The sequence below is a fragment of the Salminus brasiliensis genome, chromosome 22, assembly GCF_030463535.1.
Source record: "Salminus brasiliensis chromosome 22, fSalBra1.hap2, whole genome shotgun sequence".
NCBI classification, from domain to species: domain Eukaryota; kingdom Metazoa; phylum Chordata; class Actinopteri; order Characiformes; family Bryconidae; genus Salminus; species Salminus brasiliensis.
This window is the reverse complement of record NC_132899.1, coordinates 20,679,872-20,698,071: the sequence shown is the minus strand read 5'-3', so window position 1 is coordinate 20,698,071 and position 18,200 is coordinate 20,679,872. Positions and strand designations below refer to the sequence as shown.

The 18,200-nt window shown below is 42.4% G+C and overlaps 1 protein-coding gene across 2 annotated transcripts in view; it reads right to left on the bottom strand.

The window, feature by feature from the left end:
* The window catches only part of radil2b (Ras association and DIL domains 2b), a 35,699-nt gene extending 17,917 nt beyond the window's left edge, over positions 1 to 17,782 (bottom strand). Inside the window, exons 1-8 of one of the 2 annotated variants that reach the window (XM_072667069.1) lie at positions 17,135 to 17,782; positions 14,296 to 14,613; positions 11,489 to 11,721; positions 10,077 to 10,414; positions 3,543 to 4,199; positions 3,400 to 3,437; positions 2,198 to 2,376; positions 1,967 to 2,079 (exon numbers count right to left, since the gene is read on the bottom strand). In XM_072667069.1, the coding sequence (XP_072523170.1) occupies positions 1,967 to 2,079; positions 2,198 to 2,376; positions 3,400 to 3,437; positions 3,543 to 4,199; positions 10,077 to 10,414; positions 11,489 to 11,721; positions 14,296 to 14,613; positions 17,135 to 17,265 (2,007 nt within the window). In that variant the 5' untranslated portion in view covers positions 17,266 to 17,782. The remainder of the gene's footprint in view (positions 1 to 1,966; positions 2,080 to 2,197; positions 2,377 to 3,399; positions 3,438 to 3,542; positions 4,200 to 10,076; positions 10,415 to 11,488; positions 11,722 to 14,295; positions 14,614 to 17,134) is intronic. The other variant, XM_072667070.1, reaches the window with a different exon arrangement.
* Positions 17,783 to 18,200: the final 418 nt, after the last annotated feature.

The following is an 18,200-nucleotide window of genomic DNA, read 5'->3' as shown; positions in this document are numbered from 1 at the left end:
TCACTCACTCCATACGCCTACAGCGAAACCAAATATGTAATTATCCAGAGCAGAGAAATTCATTTAAAATACATGCAAATCACTTTGTGAAGGGCAGTTATCATTTGAAAACACTCGTCTGACCTCTGTGCTGAGGGGAAAGGAAACTGCGATAAAACTGACCATGACTCAATGAAATAACCTCAATCAAAATGAGCAGTGCCGTCAGGACATGGAGCCTGTGGCGGATAACAATGACTACTGAAATGCCTAAAGAGTCTATGAGAGCTATGAGAAGAGCCCTCTCAGTATATGGATGCACGTGACCTCATTTCAGGTCAGGACGCTGATCAGTGGAGGTTTCCTTTCAGGCCAGTAACAGTTCACAAAATGCGTAGGTAGTTTGTACTGATTTGATTCAGCAGTCACGTCAATATGATGAATTTTTAATACAGGAGAATAAAAGAGTGGCTAACACATTGATGTTTTCCCTCCAAACAAGCAATCTGCAACCTGCCAATGTAACAATGTTTTATTTTATGTTAGTTCACTGGTTTACATTCTGTAATCTTCATTTGCCTCCCCCATAAAAGTCAGTCATCTACAAAAATAGTTTTAATTATAACACACTAGCCACAAGCTATTATGTTAGCCCTCAGCTAATACAGGTGCATGCAAAATGTTCATCTCTTTTTATTGTTAAGAGTTCAAGCTTAGTGTATTATTGTTTACAATTTTACCTGTAAAAAGTACAATGTAAAATTACAAAAGGAAGCAATATGCAAAAAGTTGAGCTTGATAGATAACTTCCACCAAGGTCACAATCACTATTAGGAAAGGTGAGGTGAAGCAAATTCCAAACCTATATAAATGCTCAGACTCCTCAAACCTTGTCCCAAAAATTTGCATATGTGGTCTCCTCTAAGCAGCTGGTCAGCACTCAATTACTGAAAATGTCAATAACTGATGCCTAAAGTATCTTTAGACAGTAGTTTCCTCAGTTTGTGATGCAATTACGAAATGGCAGTTAACAGGATTGGTGGAAGTCAAACGGAGGTTATTTCTATCTATCTTTCCAAGAGAACTGCTCATAGGACTGCTAGTAGGGCATATCAAAACCCATGGACTGCAAAAGACTTTTCAGGAAGGTTTAACCAACTCTGAAGTGGCTGTGCACTTTTCTACTGTGCAGTTACACCTGCACAAATATGACCTTCATGGAAAAATCATCAGAGGAAAAGCTTTCCTGCATCCTTACCATAAAATTCAATGTCAGACACTTTCAAAAGAGCATCTAAACAAGCCTGATGCATTTGGGTCACATGTCCTGTGTACTGCTAAAGTTTAAATAGGATTTTGTGGCTGCTGTGAGCAAAGGCATGCTTTGAGAAAAAAAGGGTGCAGAATTTCATGAATAGAACACCTCTCCAATCTCTCTAATCAATTTGATGGATTGATCTTGCTTTGGGTTTGTGTTGCAGCCAGTGTCGCAGGAAACATTTGTACTGGTAGAGAGAAGGATCAATTCAATTCTGGAAGCAGACTCTAATCTTAACTAATCACTGTATAATAGGTTTATATGATATAAACAACTTCAGTCATCACTATTCTGACAAACGTCTCTGTAAACTTGCCACCTGGAAGCACCCGAGGCCAACAGTATACATCTGTAAGTGGTGAGTGCTTCTCACTACATAAACACTGCATATTTACCAGGCACACAGTGAGACTGCTATGTAGCTGCGGCTTACAGAGTTGATGTTGGTTTTCCTGATAATGTCTCATTCATTACGGCCACTGCAATTCAAAACAACCTCACATGGCTCGCTGTGGTAAGGTAAGCCCAGGATTATTTTTCTTTCTTAATTCTGATCCCTACACAAACAACAGACTCAGTGTGACGAAATAAGCAGTCATTTGTAGCAAGCTGCCCTTAGTAAGGTACTAAACCTCTAGGCAAAAGCATAAAGAGTGCAGCACCACTGACCTTGGTAAGGTAATAGACACACTGCTGGAAGGTGAACATAATGACCTCCTCCAGGACGGTCATGGCCTCCTCGCTGGCTGGCCGTACAGTGGATAAGCGCAACTCCAGCACGGCTTTACAAACGTCCATGAGGAACATAGTAGCAGAGATGTCATCAGTTAAATACAGTATACAATAAAGTATATGCTAAAGAAAGCTTTTAGCAATTAGCACGTTTTACTGCTTTATTACCCATGCAATCTTCTTCCTCTTCCTCCTCCTCTCGCGAGATCCCATGCAGTAAGCGAGGCACTTCTTGATGGATAAAATGGAGAAGCTCGATGGAGTTTGCCATCCACAGAACAAGTGGCTGTAGACCATCTAGAAGCTTCTCTGTGCTGACTAGCTCCACGGGGTCTGCATCATCTCCACTGTTAAGAGAAAACTGATGGTCAGGTGTTTAGGTATGGAGAGAAATATGTTTTAGAATACTTCTAAAATATCACCTGTCTGTACATTGTATGAGCTCAACTGAGAAACTGAGAGAATGCGTCCAATGTAAACAGCATTCTTTAACAGTGGTTTGGGTAAGCTTGTGAGGGGCAATATGCATCAGCTTGCTGAGAAGAACTGTTCCTCATTGATACAGGTCCTTCTCAATGGGTTGTTTCTTCTCCTCCCCCTGACTGTGACTATTCCACAAGTGTGGCTGCACAGTTAGTGGAGAACATTATGGGAATGTTCAGAAATTATTTGAGAAGGTTCCAGGGAGGTTAGTTTGTAATGTTACCAAAATAATGTTCTGGAAAATGCTTTTTATCACAACGTTATTAATTAACGTAGTTTCTTACACAATCCCAGTTAATAAAAACGACCACTATGGAAACATCAAAAGTAACTTTTCCCAAACTAAAATACAATACAATAATCACACTGATAAATAAAAGTTAATAAATGTGTCATAAAACATTTTCCAAACTTATAATTATAGCACTTATTTTAACATAAATTTTGAAATTCAGAATTTTCACTGATAATGAAAAAGTTTCAATAAATAACTTGCATTTTTTTAATATGCCTATGAAATATGAAAAGCCCAGATGTAGATTTTTGTAAGAAAAAATTAAGAAATATAAAAAAGGTAAATAAAGACACATTGAACATTCTAAGACACAATAGTTGTGACGTTCACAACATTCACATATTGTTCTACTAAGCAAAAATGTCTAGCTGGGTGTCTGTGTGAAGGCACAGAATGGGCCTCCAGTGAAGCTGAGTTAAAGGCAACTCTGAGTTCACCAAGTTTATTAACTACAGAGTGTTCGTCAGTAGTCTGAACCTATTTAGTTTGTTTGCCGTTTGACATATAATGTTGTTGATGCTGAAATACTTAGTTAGTTAGTAGTGCTTACTTAGTTAGTAGATCCAAAAATTCACCCACAAGAGATACTTACCCTTCAGGTTGAACTGCTGCCAGCTCCTTAGCCTTTTCCTGCATAAGCAAAAGAACCCGACAGCGCACACATATGAGGACCTCAAAAACACTGACAAGGAGAGGAAAACCTAGTTGTATGGACATTTAGAATTGAATCCTTACCCACACAGCCACCTGAACCTCGTTGGCTATGTGCAGGAGAAGTCGTCTCAGGTCAGTCATGGGGAAATGTGTGGCTGACTGCTGGAGGCATAAGCACAGCAGGAAAGACGGGGTTACTTTGTGTGCTCCGTCATGGCTGTCCGCCCTTGTGAATATCTCCTTCAGGATGCGTTCTTCATGTTCCACTTCGTAGGCAAGGATGAGCCCCCTCCCGCCAGCATCCCGCAGGCACGGCAGGGTGTTTAGTGGTCCCTCTGACACAGATAACACACATGACTTACACAGGGGAGGCGGCGGCTGGGTTGCCTGAGCCAGCCAAGGCAAGGCCGCAGCAGGAGGATCACTTTTCAGACGTTCAGTGGCAGGGTCTTTGAACATGAAGACGTAATGGTCACCCAGGCCTATAATGTCTCCTGACCGTAGCTCTGTCTTTTCCCTGATGATGGCTCCGTTCCTTTTGACCGCAGCCCCATGCAGGGGTGTCAGCACTGTCACCAACACTTCTCTTTTGAGCTCTTGGTCAGGGTCGGAAGCTGGACCAGTCTCGAGGCGCTGCACAGAGCAGTGTTGCTGCTTAATGTCAGGGGCCCAGAGCTTCACACCTTCACACCGGCCAAAAACAGTGCTGCCCCCGCTCAGCGAGTAGATGATGAAATCCTGAAGATGGAATAAGATGAAATTTCAGTAACAACCCAAACTAATAAAAGCAGAGGATTCCCAATCCCAAACTATGTGCGGCTAAAATGTACAAAGTTGTAGTTAACAATTTATGGAAGCTTACATTTATTACACACTTGCCTTAAAGTGTATCAAGCTGTCAAATATTCACTGGTTTCTGACACTAAAGTGACAGCAGTCACCAACCCTGCTCCATCCCTAGTAATCTCTACTTGATCCATCCAAATGTTTCAGAAGTGCTTGATTAGTTCAATGGGGTGTGCTAGGTTGGAGGTGAAAACCTGCAGCAAGATCTGAAGGTGGGTTGGTGACCACTATGACATTATCATAATTCATTCATTCACTGCCTTATTTGCTTCTTGGGTCTAAAGACTACCTGGATTCATTGACCCATGGCAGGAATATGCCCCTGGACAGAGCACCAGTCTATTGGAGGGTACCACACACCTAGGGGGGACGTCTGACAAATCCAGTTCACCTACCATGTGTTTTTGGGAGGTGGGAGGAAATTGGAATACCCGTATACTGTTCTTTGAGCAGTGCCAAAGATTAACAACTTTTAGTTTCATAAAAGAGCATAAACAACTTTATGGAACCAAAAGTTTCCCTTCTATGCCAGGAGTGGGCAATTCTAATCCTGGAGGGACGGATTCCTGCACAGTTTGTGCTTTTCCTGCTGAAAAACATCGTATTCATCTCATCTGTTAATTGCCAGTTTGAGTAGGTCTGCAAATCAGCAAACTGTGGCCCCTGTTACCCACCCCTGTTCTATGGCACTGCTCAAAGAACCCTTTGTAGCAGCTTAATTTTAAAGAGTGAAGGGAACTCAAGGAAAACACACCAAACAGACTAAGTGAGGATCGATCAGTTCCACAACTCCAGATCCCTGAAGATGTACAGCTGTTGGTCATTAGTCTTTTTAATGGCTTGTTCATATTATCTCTTGCTGTGTCCATCCATCTTTTTCCTGCCCGTCTTCCTCCTCTTTAATCTTCAACTGTTTCGAGCATAACTGTCTTCTCCAATAGACTGGTTCTTTTCACAATGTATTCAAATAAGCTTCAGTTCAGATATGTGAGGGTCTGAGAGAGAGGTGAAGCTTGATTTGGATCCATTTGATTGTTTTTGTTTGCTCCAATTAATTAAATTAGGTTTTTGCCAACGGCTCTATGACTTACATTAACATATAGTTGCTGACATGCAAAAACCTTGTATCTTTAAAATGGCAAGAGAATTTACAGGAGCAGGAAAAAAAAAAACTTTCAATGGAAATCAAGTCATTTTGGAGGATTTCTATTGATCTATTCCTCATGACATTACTACACAATGTAAACTGCCAATTTCACTTTGTCAAAAAGTGAAAAATGTCAAAATAGAATTACATGGATTTTGTGTGACAGCCACAATGTAAAAGGACAGAAATATGATTTTGGCTCAGGTTGGTAACAATCTTTTAGCTAATTTATTGGATTGGTTTGTCATACAGTCTATCTGAGATTATATAACTTTGTTAAAGGATTATATAACACTGTTAAAGGCAAGTGTGTGATGATTTAGGCCTGCCGTTTGCATTTCTAAGTGTTGGGGTGTAAGTTTCCATTACTTTATTAGCTTCATAGCTCCAGTGCAAACCTAAAACAGGTACCTTTGAACATCAACCAAGTCTTAGCTGATCTAATGAAGTTAAGGTAAGAGAAAAAAAATTTATTTGATAGTTTGTCAGATTTTCACACTGCTCACAAACAAGAAACTGAGTTGATTTCTTTGCCCCAGTTCTGTAAACACGCCTGTAAATAGATTTAGCCACTAAGCACTGATTCAGTGCCTGCTTCAGGGCATAAACACTTTAATTGCACATGGTCACGTGCTGTAGCGCTAATTCTGTCACTGTTCCACCGTGCGGGTGTTACAAACAATGCACAGCCTCACATGCTGTATCCCTAACGCCTGAAACATGTAGGTAGTCAGTCCAGCAGACTGAACACCAGAGCTCTGACAGCAGCTCTCTTCTCCGTCCTCAGATGAACCTCGATGCAAATGAGCAAGATTAGCAGGAGGAGAACTGGGGAATGAGACAGCGGTGAAAAGTCAGACCTTATGATGTGTATGCTGTTCTGACAAGCGTGCAGTTCAAAGCCGTGTTACAGTCAGTTAGCTTGTTAGACTGAGCTGAGGCAGAATTGCTCCCAATGCAAAGGAGACTTGAGTCCTGCTAATGAGCCCACAGTGGCTGCTGCATTTGTCCATCACTCACCTAACGGGACACAGCTACAGTAAACAGTGTTTTCACCTTGGCTGTTCTCAGTGAATTGGTACTATGTCATCTGATAATACTCAGTTTCAGTTTAGGCCCTAGAATGGAAAACTGTATTTCTCTTGGCATAGTTGAATAATGAGAGTTTGCTATGCGGAAGTGATATACAGTGAACCTCAAACACTAGCCAAAATAGTGCTGGAAAACAGACCAGTTTCATAACAGGCTTGACTGATTTACATACATACAGTTGCAATCACAATGATTTACTCTGAGTCCATACTTCATAGGAAAGGGCCTCCAGTTTACTAATATTCTTGGGTTTGCAAGCTGCAACCGCCTTCTTCAAACCCCACCAAAGTTTTTTTATGAGGTTTAAGTGAGTCGACTGTGATCGCCACTCCAGAATCCTCCAGGACTTCTTCTGAAACAAATCCTTAGTGGACTTGGGATCATTGCCCTGTTGGAAGGTCCAATGACGCCCAAGCTTTAGCTTCCTTACAAAAGGCATGATGTTTTCCTCTAGGATTTTGTGATAAATGACTGAATCCAACTTGTCCTGCATACGCTGCAGGTTTCCAGTACCAGAGGAAGCAAAGCAGCCCCAGAGCATCACTGAGCCGCCGCCGTTTCCGATTTTGTTCTGTGGAACAATGAAAGAAAACGGCACCTTTTTGGGCCTATGGATAAGCGAAAGGATTGAATAATTCCGAGACTGGAGTGTCATTGAAAGTAGCATTTGGTGTTGAATTTGGAGAAAGCACTTGTTATATTAGTTGTGTTGAGCTATTCTTGAAGAAGAGCTCAGACTCGGCATGTGATGGAGCAAAAGCCACGGAGGCAAACAGGAATCCGCACAAGGGTAAGAGCTAACCCTAGCCTTTTACCATCTCTTCTCTCCATTGTCCGCCCCACTGAAAACAAACTGGAGTTCCTCAGCTGACTACCAATCTCATACTAAGAACAATCTTTAATACTTTGAAGTTAGATTTCTTTTCTATAAGCTTCTGAATCTGTATGAATCTTTCTTTTTTAAATGTACACAAGAGCCACCAGGCTAATGTTTCTAAAAATGAACATCAGCTTATGCCCCACCAAACTGCAGGCCTAAATCAACAAAGACTAATCTGAGACTTGTTTATATGGTTTATGCCACTGTATGACACACTGTTACAAACATGTACAAACAAAATGTAATATTAAAAAAAACTGTTTACAACGTGTCTGTTTTTTATAGATAACATTGTCATCTGCTGTCAGAATCCACATAAACATAAAGCAAATACATCAAATAAGTTATTTTTGGCTCAGATCTGTGGTTGTACTTTATGTGCTCATGTGTGCTTATGTGTATTGCTGAAGCACCCAATAGCCTTCACTGCCCCCTATGTGATTTATGTGAGTCACTTAAAAGCAATTTAATAATCAGTAAATGGCAACACTTCACTAAAAGACCTCAACTGACTGTTTCACTTGACATACACAATATGCCAACCTCACATCAAAGTAGAGTAGATTCTATGACAACTTGTGAGACTTTTTAAAATGAGCATTTCCAAGTATTTTTTTAGTTCAAGTTTCTATTTTGATATCATGCATGTCTCTTAAACTTAACTCGCTTTAAGTACCAAATAATGTTTTTATTATTCCTATTTTAAGATTTGAAGTCTAAATATATTTAAAGTCGTAATATGTATGTCAATTATGTGATTTTGGTTAGGATGAAAATGCTCATATATATTGTTTAACACACCCTGTTATTTTGCCTAAGATTAAAACATGCATAAAATATTCCACAGTATTATATAGGTCTGCTTTTATAGGATGGTTTACGGTAGGGGTGTCCCAATCCCGGTATATTTTATCGCATTGGGTATTGACTATTTAATCCCAATCCAGTTCCAATTTTTAACACTTTCTTTTAACCTCGGTGTTCAGAGCTCCTGTCCTCAAGGTGCAATTAACAGACATTATTGCCTAGCCAGCAGCACTATAAAAGAGTTTACAGTGTGCAGCGTGAAACTGTTTTACATAACATAGCATAATACCTCACGTCTTTCTGTGTTTTTAAACCAGCACTGAAGAGGATTTTATAATCAGCAACACATCTTATCTTAACTGTGTGGCTGTATTATTTATACAAACAAAAAGATCGGATCGATATCGGCTGATGCTCAGCATTAAGAGACTCGAATCAGATCCGGGGACAAAATAACCTGATCAGGACATGTCTAGTTTACGGAACGGTAAACCATGCAGAACCTGGATATTAATAACATCTGTAACAGAAACACTGTGATTCTTGCCGCATAGTGTTGCTGTCCTTTCATGGAGTGTCCCCTTAGCATGATGTGCTGTTAGCAAACTGATAAGTACTTCCACAGTTCAGTACATACTCGTCCTATATTACAGTCTTTTTATTGTGTGGTGCTGGTCACTCAACGGGTAAAGCTAATCTGTCAGGAAGTGTGTCCACCCTCTGGACACCTCGCATTCGACACACTACTTCCTGTGCTGTGTTTATATCCAGCTGATTTTTGCACACATGGCTGTTTTTTCAGGGGATTTTCCCCTCTGCCTGGCACTCAGCATGTCTCTGTGTTCTTTTCCAATTGGGATTGAGGTGTTATGGAATAAAGCTTTGTTCCATGGCACACTGACGTCACATCGGCTGTGGTGACCCAAAGCTAGAGGGTCAAACGCTCTGTGAGGCAAGAGAAGCACGCACCCCGTTTGATTAGCATTTGCTAAAATACCAGAAGCAGAACCATTAAAGAAACATCAGCGCTATGGACATGCATTTTTCAGTCAGGTTTAGTGGAAAACAGATGGCGGAATGAAAATTCAACGTATTTAATGTAAATGATTCAAATGATACTTCAGCATTGCCAACTGCAAGACAATAGAAAGATTCCCACTCGTCAGATTCATCTCGCCAAGTCACCCAGAACTGGGTGCACTTTGTGAAGACCAGAAAGTGACACTCATTTACAGATACAACAGCCATCCAACCCCGTCACATTTGAAAACTAAATGAGAGTGAATGTGACAGGGTTGAAAATTTGTGCTAAAATGGCTAATGCTGTTTTATGCTAGCAAACTCTATTGTACAGTACATCATTTACTTTTATACTTGGCACTACTCAAAATATTTTTGTGTGAAACTAAGATTTTAAGTTGGCACAAGGATGAGAGAGAAAGAAAGAGCTGCAATGGCAATGGCTTTAACAAACAGAATGGCTTTAGAGTGAGCAGGATATGTGAAAACCCTGAATTGTCTTAGGATCAGTTTCGCCAGACGGGGACTGAGCATAGTCTTTTACTACATAGTATTCAAAATAGAGAAAAATAACCCAGGACTAGATTTAACTCCACATTTCAATCAAGCAAATCCAACAAAGCACTTTTTATAGTGCACACTGATAAAGGGATTGAGGGAGGCACCTAAATCTGCAAGCTTGCTGCCCTAAAACCCCCAAAAAACATTCTAGGAATTCCACAAAAACAGTAGCAATATTGGACAGGGCAGGGGAGAGAAAAGCAGAGGGAAGTGTGCCTGTGTGTGTGAGTGTGTGTGTTTTCAGGGGGGTGATCTGTACTACCTGTGTGTAACTGAAGCCCTGCAGTAGCAGGAAGTAGGGGAAGTGCAGGGGTGGGTGAATGGAATACTGTGTGGAGTTGTCATCATTGCTCTCTGTCTCCTTTTTTTCGCCGACTGGACAGTGCAGTGCTTTGTGGGGGCCTGATTTCTCCCCCTGTGATTGGTTCTTAAGGCCATTCTGGGGCTCAGGGGAGGACCCGTGCTGGCCTTGGCTGTCGGCCCTTAGGTCCGCTTCACTGCGGCTCCTCCAGAGACCACTTTCCAACACGCCTCCGACCAGCGCCATGGACCTGCCCCGCGAGCGTGTCTTCTGCAGCTTACGGGCCTGAGCATTGATCCCTGGGGAACACAGGGGCACAAAGGGGAAGTTAGAATAGATGCTAAGAAGTCAGTCATGACAGAAACCAGTGACCAGTTCCTTAAGTGTCATCAAACTGGCATATGCATTAACCTAATAACTGGGCATCTCAGCTATTTAAACCACCTTTGGGGCAACAAAAGGTCAGATAGAAAGATACACAATACAAAAATAAGACATTACATTAATGCAATCCAGGAACTTAAAGATGTAGGTGCTTCTCAAACTGATGGCTCCTCAGCCAGCACTTGAAGACAGTGGGGAACTCACTGTCACTCGCTGTTTGGACAACAAGGAAAAGTTTATTCCACTACCAGAGGGAAAGAGTCTTGATGCTGGTCTTCCATGTATCTAGAAGGGTGGGGGGTCAAGATGGACCATACTTAAGGCTCAGAGAGCTCTAAATATGGTGCTTGTCTGTTTTTTGTTTTGTAGACCAGCGTCAGGGTTTTGGGCTTCATCTGATATGAAGGGAATGAAGCAGCGACATTCAGTGACATGAATAAACTTGGAAGACAAGTCGTGCTGCTGTATTCTGGATCAGTTGCAAGGGCCTGGAACATAAGAAGACCTGCCAGGAGGGAGTTGCGGTAGGCAAGCATTGAGATAATAAGAGACCTGGGAGGCTTTCCAAGAGAGAAAGGGTTGGATCTTCTTGATGTTGTAGAGGAATGTCTGTGGACCAGCAATTCCTATTCAAAGCTATTGCTGCTGAAATGAACTGCAACACAAAGTTCAAAAGACAGCAAACTGTCCCCATGTGTTAGATGGGCAGTGTATGTTGATGTTGAGATCTTCTGCTGTTGATGTTGAGATGGTCCCAAAGTGAAAAGTGGCATCTTGTGCATGAGCCAAGGTCATTAAGAATGTGAAATGGACTGCGTGCAGGAAGCAAGCTCAACTGGGACAGCTAAGAAAAATAAATAAGTAAGCACAGATTAAAAGTGGGCCAAGTAGTTGCTTGCCAGGAAACAGAGGTATATACATACACACATCTGACCGTGGTGACTTTAGTTGAGGAGGATTCACAGTAGTTAAATGAAGTTGCGCCGTACCTGCGGTCACTGTATCTTTGTCTCTGGAGCACTTCTCTTCCACAGTGGCTCGGCGCTGGATCTCAAAGCGCCTGGCGTAGCCTTCTCTGGGCTTCCAGAGTGACTGCAGGAGGAGCGGCCGCTCGTTGTCCCCAACGACCCGCACACACTCTGTCCTCCACTCCTGCTCGCTGATGCGGCCGATGACATCACACAGCACGTAGGCATCAGCCTCAGCCTTGCTCAGAGAGTATCTGTGAAAACACAATAAACACTCTTAGCCATTCTACAATTAAAGTACTGAACTGAACAACTGAAAGTAATGGTCAGTAGAAGAATCGAACTGTCAGCAGCTGAATCTGATCCAAGCAAATTGAGGACAAACCGTAAACCTCAAACACTGTTGTGTCCTCACTGGAAAGAAAATCCAGCAAAAACAGAGCTGTAAAATAGCCAATTACAAAAGCGCCAAGCTGTTTACACATATTTACACAGCTAAAATGTACATACATCCAGTCCAAGTGCAAGCCTTTCAACACCTAAAGCTGCGATGTAGTCAAACACAACGTCCGCTGCAGGAGAATATGGTGTTTCTGACACTTTCAGACAGTTTTCTGAGACAAGCATGAATATTACCACCAGACTCTGCTAGTTATTCACATACAGGCTGCTACATGCACAGGGCTCATGACTGTGGCTTTTCCTGTGCCACTGAGGAAGTGAACAGGTATCTATGCTAGGCAATATTCCTGGCAAACCTGCTTTTAGCTTCCGCTCTCTTGCAAAAATCTCTTCGGCTAGCTAACCGCACATTGTGCCGAGAGAACACAGAGAGGACGGCAACACAATCCGGTATGAGTCTGGAATAATAACTAAGAATATCTACAATGATAAACAAAGCTATGCTATGCTATACTATGCTACACTATGTGGCTTCTGTGAGCTGTTGCAGTGCCATAAACCAGCCAATAACAACAGAGCTAAGGTTTTTTTAAAAACAAAAAGCCCACTGTAAAAGTAAAATCAGCTGTTTTCATTCTCAGGCAATTTAACAGTTCAGTAAATTGACATTCTATGGCACTTTTAAACTCTGTGTGGATCCACACTTCCCTTCTGTACTCTTTTAAATACATAACATACAAGTCATAAAAAATAATACATTTCAGAAAAATACGTTTCAGGTTAGGTTTCTGTATATTGCTTTATACTTCTGTCAGATTTACTGTTTTCATATGCAGTAATAGAAAGTAAATAGAAAAAAAACAGACCCGCACACACACATCAAATACGTCTGGTTGTGAAATATTTGAAAACTGAACGAAATCCAGTTTCTGAAAGATCAGAGTCAGCATCTTAGCGGTTTGCATTCACCAAGGAATTCACTGCAGCTACAGTTTCCCACATCCCCAAAGCAAATGAGACATTCACCACTGTAGCTTTAACAGACGTCTACTCACACACACACACACACACACACACACGGCCTGTTTCATGCTTTTTTCTTTCTTTTTTTTACATCTGAAATCTTTTAACAGTATTTAGCTACACGCCGTCATTACTAGTAATGCTCATTCACTTTCAACAGCTATGAACTTTACAGTGATGTGAATCTCGTAGAGACGATAATCCACAGCCCTCTTTCTCTAATGTACTAATACTGTGCTTTCAAAACTAATATGATAAGCTAATATGATAAGGGATGTCTGAGATTGTCTGGTAGGGTCTACCCTATTATACTCACTCCTGACCCTCATGAATACATACAAACTAGTTGTAGTTTCTGAATAATTCACATTAGTTACTAAGTAATGAATTAATAAATATTCCGAACAATCAAAGTAACAAGCCTGCAGTCGCACAGGATAACGTCTTTGTTCTAGTCCTGTTCTGCCCTATATGTAATAGGAGGACAAGGGGGAGTTTCAGTATTCACAGCCATCTGCTGGTGTGGGTACATGACACAATGACAGGTAGGACTTTAGGATGTTTTATAAGCTTCTTCCTGCCAAGGACTAGTTATTACCTACATACACAGGTAAACAAAGCAGGTTCAGAGAGGGATAGATAATCAAAGTGCTGGTGAGTGCTTGCTAATTCCACTAAAACTATTTAGAGCATCCCCATATATTTCAACAGGCCATCCTGTGTAGTTAGTCTTAATTGATATTTCTATTTTCCAGCCTCTGCTCATCCAGTAGAATTACATGGGAATTGTGTGGCATTTTTACCTTCAAATAACAGCTTCAAAATCACACTGACCACTCTGGGCTTGTAATGCTACTACTGCACTACTACTGCCACTGCCATGTAACTTTGCTGCAGCGGACATGACAATGTTCTTGAGAACAGAGCAATTCTGCACGACCGACTCATATTTAGCTTCAGTGATGTCTCTGTATCTCTTGTCCAGCTTGTCCAGAAATGCATGTGTACAGCGATTCCTTTAGTGGTGGCTCAAAACACAAAATACACTACCGGAACTGTAGGATGAGGCCAAGAGCAAGAAATACCAATTCTTGCATAATGATTCTTTAACACTAATGTAAGTAATGTAGGATTACAGATCACCTACACAATGTACATTTGTCCATTCTCATAGAGCTCTATAAAAGCTGCCAGAAAGCACCTAAGTGGCTAAAAGCTTCTATTACTTGTTAGCTACATTAGCCTCATAGCCCCAGTGCTAACAACTTAAAAAGCAAACTTCTGATGCCAACAATGTCTTAAAGATAAATCTAAAAGTTGTGTAAATTAGATTTAGTAAAACACCCACATTCCAAAGGTGGTGACGTGTATCACCATAGAGTTCATACCAAAGCTGCCCTCACCTCTCTAGAGCCTCTTTGACCAGCTCTTTGGCACTGGAATGGGTTGTGGCCAGGACACTTTTATAGTTGGCACCTTCACAGATCTCGTTACCAAAAATCTTCAGAATGCCAGGTGCCGTGACGTGGTTGGATAGTTCGGAGGGGTCGTCGGTCACTGCAGGCTCTTCCCCCGCTGAGGCCATCTCTCCGCGGGCCCTGAGCATGCCACGGTTGAAAACAGAGGACAAGCGGTGCTGATGCCGGCGGATCTTGCTCTTGGCCGGCTGTCTGATGCCCACGCTCTCCGCCGACCTGGCCGTGCCACTGGATGAACTGGACCTGGGCAAAAGAGGGCAGGCGTGATGGAACAGTACTGGTAGCACAAACGTACAGAACCACATCTGCCAGTGGCAGCTCAGAACTGCATCATGTCTCTTGTTGACCCCCCAACTCCAGCAATGTCCTTCTGATGAGCTGAACAGCAGCAGCCTAGGTCCTGCTGGTAGCTGAGGCAGCTGAGGCAAATCTGAAAATGCACAAACTCTGTACCTTGCACCAATCTACCCCTGAGCAAATCAAAGAACAGTCTGTAGATTACCACTGAGCCTGTAATCTGCTTAGTTAAGAACCACAAGGGTCTCTCTGTTTGGCCTTAAGACCTGCATCAGCACCATATATGAGCCGCACTCTGCATGTTTCCTTCCAGTAATTAATATATAACTCTTTCCATTCCAAAAGGCTTACCTAGTCAAGATCATGTCAAGCAAGGTCCACCATCCAATTAAAATCGGACAAATGTGAAACAGTGAGATAAGAACATGAGAAGGGAAAGGAGAGGAAAGGAGAAGAGATGAGAAGAAATTAAAAAAAAAGATGAGACGAGAAGGACAAAGAAGAGAAGAACAAGACAAAGACAGAACAAAGACAAAAACAGAAGAAGAGAGAAGAGATGAGACGAGAAGACAAGAGAAGAATGGAAAAGACAAAAGAAAAACAGAAAGATAAGAGATGAACTGAGAAGAGAAGAAAAGAGAAGAGAAGAGAAGAGGAGAGATGAGAAGAGAAGAAGACGAGAAGAAAAGAGAAGAGAAGAGACCAAGACCGAGACGAGAAGAGAAGAGGAGAGGGGAGAAGAGAAGAGAAGAGAAGAGGAGAGATGAGAAGAGAAGAGAAGAGAAGAGAAGAGGAGAAGGAATGGAAGAGGAGAAGAGAAGAGAAGGAGGAGAGACGAGAAGAAGAAGAGAAGGGGAGAGAAGAGAATAGAAGAGAAGAAGAAGAAGAGAAGAGAAGATGAGAGAAGAGAAGAGATGAGAAGAAGGGAAGAGACGAGAAGAAGGGAAGAGAAGAGAAGGAGAGACGAGAAGAGAAGAGAAGAGAAGAAGAGAAGAGAAGGAGAGACGAGAAGAGAAGAGAAGAGAAGAGAAGAGAAGAGAAGAGAAGAGAAGGAGAGACGAGAAGAAGAGAAGAGAAGAGAAGAAGAGACGAGAAGAAGAAGAAGAGAAGAGAAGAGGAGAGACGAGAAGAAGAGAAGAGAAGAAGGAGAAGAGAAGAGAAGAGGAGAGACGAGAAGAAGGGAAGAGAAGAGAAGAAGAGACGAGAAGAAGGAGAAGAGAAGAGGAGAGAAGAAGAGACGAGAAGAGAAGAGGAGAGACGAGAAGAAGGGAAGAGAAGGAGAGGAAAAGAGAAGAGGAGAGACGAGAAGAAGGGAAGAGAAGAGAAGAAGAGACGAGAAGAAGGAGAAGAGAAGAGAAGAGGAGAGACGAGAAGAAGGGAAGAGAAGAGAAGAAGAGACAAGAAGAGAAGAGAAGAGAAGAAGAGACGAGAAGAGAAGAGACGAGAAGAAGGGAAGAGAAGAAGGAGAAGAGAAGAGGAGAGACGAGAAGAAGGGAAGAGAAGAAGGAGAAGAGAAGAGAAGAAGAGACGAGAAGAAGAAGAGAAGAGACGAGAAGAAGAGAAGAGAAGAAGGAGAAGAGAAGAGAAGAGACGAGAAGAAGGGAAGAGAAGAGAAGAAGAGACGAGAAGAAGGAGAAGAGAAGAGGAGAGAAGAAGAGACGAGAAGAGAAGAGGAGAGACGAGAAGAAGGGAAGAGAAGAAGGAGAAGAGAAGAGAAGAGGAGAGACGAGAAGAAGGGAAGAGAAGAGAAGAAGAGACGAGAAGAAGGAGAAGAGAAGAGGAGAGACGAGAAGAAGGGAAGAGAAGAGAAGAAGAGACGAGAAGAGAAGAGAAGAGACGAGAAGAAGGAGAAGAGAAGAGGAGAGACGAGAAGAAGGGAAGAGAAGAGAAGAAGAGACGAGAAGAAGGAGAAGAGAAGAGACGAGAAGAGGAGAGACGAGAAGAAGGAGAAGAGAAGAGAAGAGAAGAAGAGACGAGAAGAAGGAGAAGAGAAGAGGAGAGGGGAGAAGAGAAGAGGAGAAGAGGAGAGACGAGAAGAAGGGAAGAGAAGAGAAGAGAAGAAGAGACGAGAAGAAGAAGAAGAGAAGAGAAGAGAAGAAGAGACGAGAAGAAGAAGAAGAGAAGAGGAGAGGGGAGAAGAAGGAGAAGAGAAGAGGAGAGGGGAGAAGAGAAGAGAAGAGGAGAGAAGAGGAGAAGAGAATAGAAGAGGAGAGACGAGAAGGAGAAGAGAAGAGGAGAGAAGAGAAGAGAAGAGAAGAGGAGAGAAGGAAAAGTCCTGCACTAGAAAAGTTCTTCATTTAATTAAATTGATTAGATTCCTTATCTCCTCACTAATGGAGTAAAGGCCATCAACACTGCTGTCTGAGAGACGATGCTGTAGAGCACATAAAACATGTCACACGTGTAGAAACTCTGCACAGCAGTAAAACTCAACCACTTGTTCAGTGAAGCAGAACAGATCACTTACTGCACAGACCCATTGCTCTGCTTCCTCCGGGCCTTGGAGAACGACCTCTGGGCTGCTGCGTGGAGGGAGATGCCCGCAGGTGATGGAGGGTGACTGCGGGATGGCATTAAAACCCCCTCACTTGATATCATAACTTCACTGTTAGGCCCTGTAGAGCCGGCCAGGCTGAACCGAGCAGGTCTTTCAGAATGACCAGTGTCCTTTAATGGTCAACATCCTGCAGAAAAGAGCCACGGCGTCTGCGTTCGTCTGTATGAGTCGACTCCAGAGAGCAGTCATGACCTGAGGGAGGAGAGCCTCGGCGGGTTCGGTTTCACCCAGAAAGAGCGCAGGGCAGGGTCATGCTCCCCGGGACGCTTCTTTCTGTCCGAAGAACGAGAGCACAGAGTTTCTGATGTTTCGCTAGAAAAGCTGAATTCAACTTCGGCTAAACTTCTCCTGTGACCCGGCTCGCTTCTCTGACAGCCCTGGACTGTGAGTGTGTGTGTGTGTGTGTGTGTGTCGGGGGGTGGGGGGATGCTGAAGCTAAAGGGAGGGTCTATCTGCGAAACTCTCTTCACTCACGTCAGCTTTGGAGAGGCTTTTTCTGTTCTGTCCATTTAGAGATATTTAGGACCGAAATCTCCTTTATTTCTCTCCAAAACAAGGAAAAAGCAACTTTATGAGTCAGAATATAAAAATAAAGACATATTACATATAAATAAACTGTACGAAAGCTACGAAACTACATCCGTGTGAGAAAATGAGGACAACCCATAAAACCCGTGTCCTTTTTAACGTGTTCAACATACGGGTACTTGGTCTAAATTTTAACAATAACAAAATATATGTAATATAACTAAACACATAACACTGAAGAAGCCTTATAAAAAATCATTTTTGCAAAATGTAATTAATAGATATGTAGCTTTCGTGTGAGGAAAACGTCCCCGCAGCCCCCACATGCATTACTACGTAAAGTGGCTACAATTAGAGTCAGGGGCACCTGCCTTTGTTTACACCCCAGGCATTTAAACTGCGACTGGAGGTATCTAGCTTAGCTTAGCTTAGCTAGCTGATCTGATGC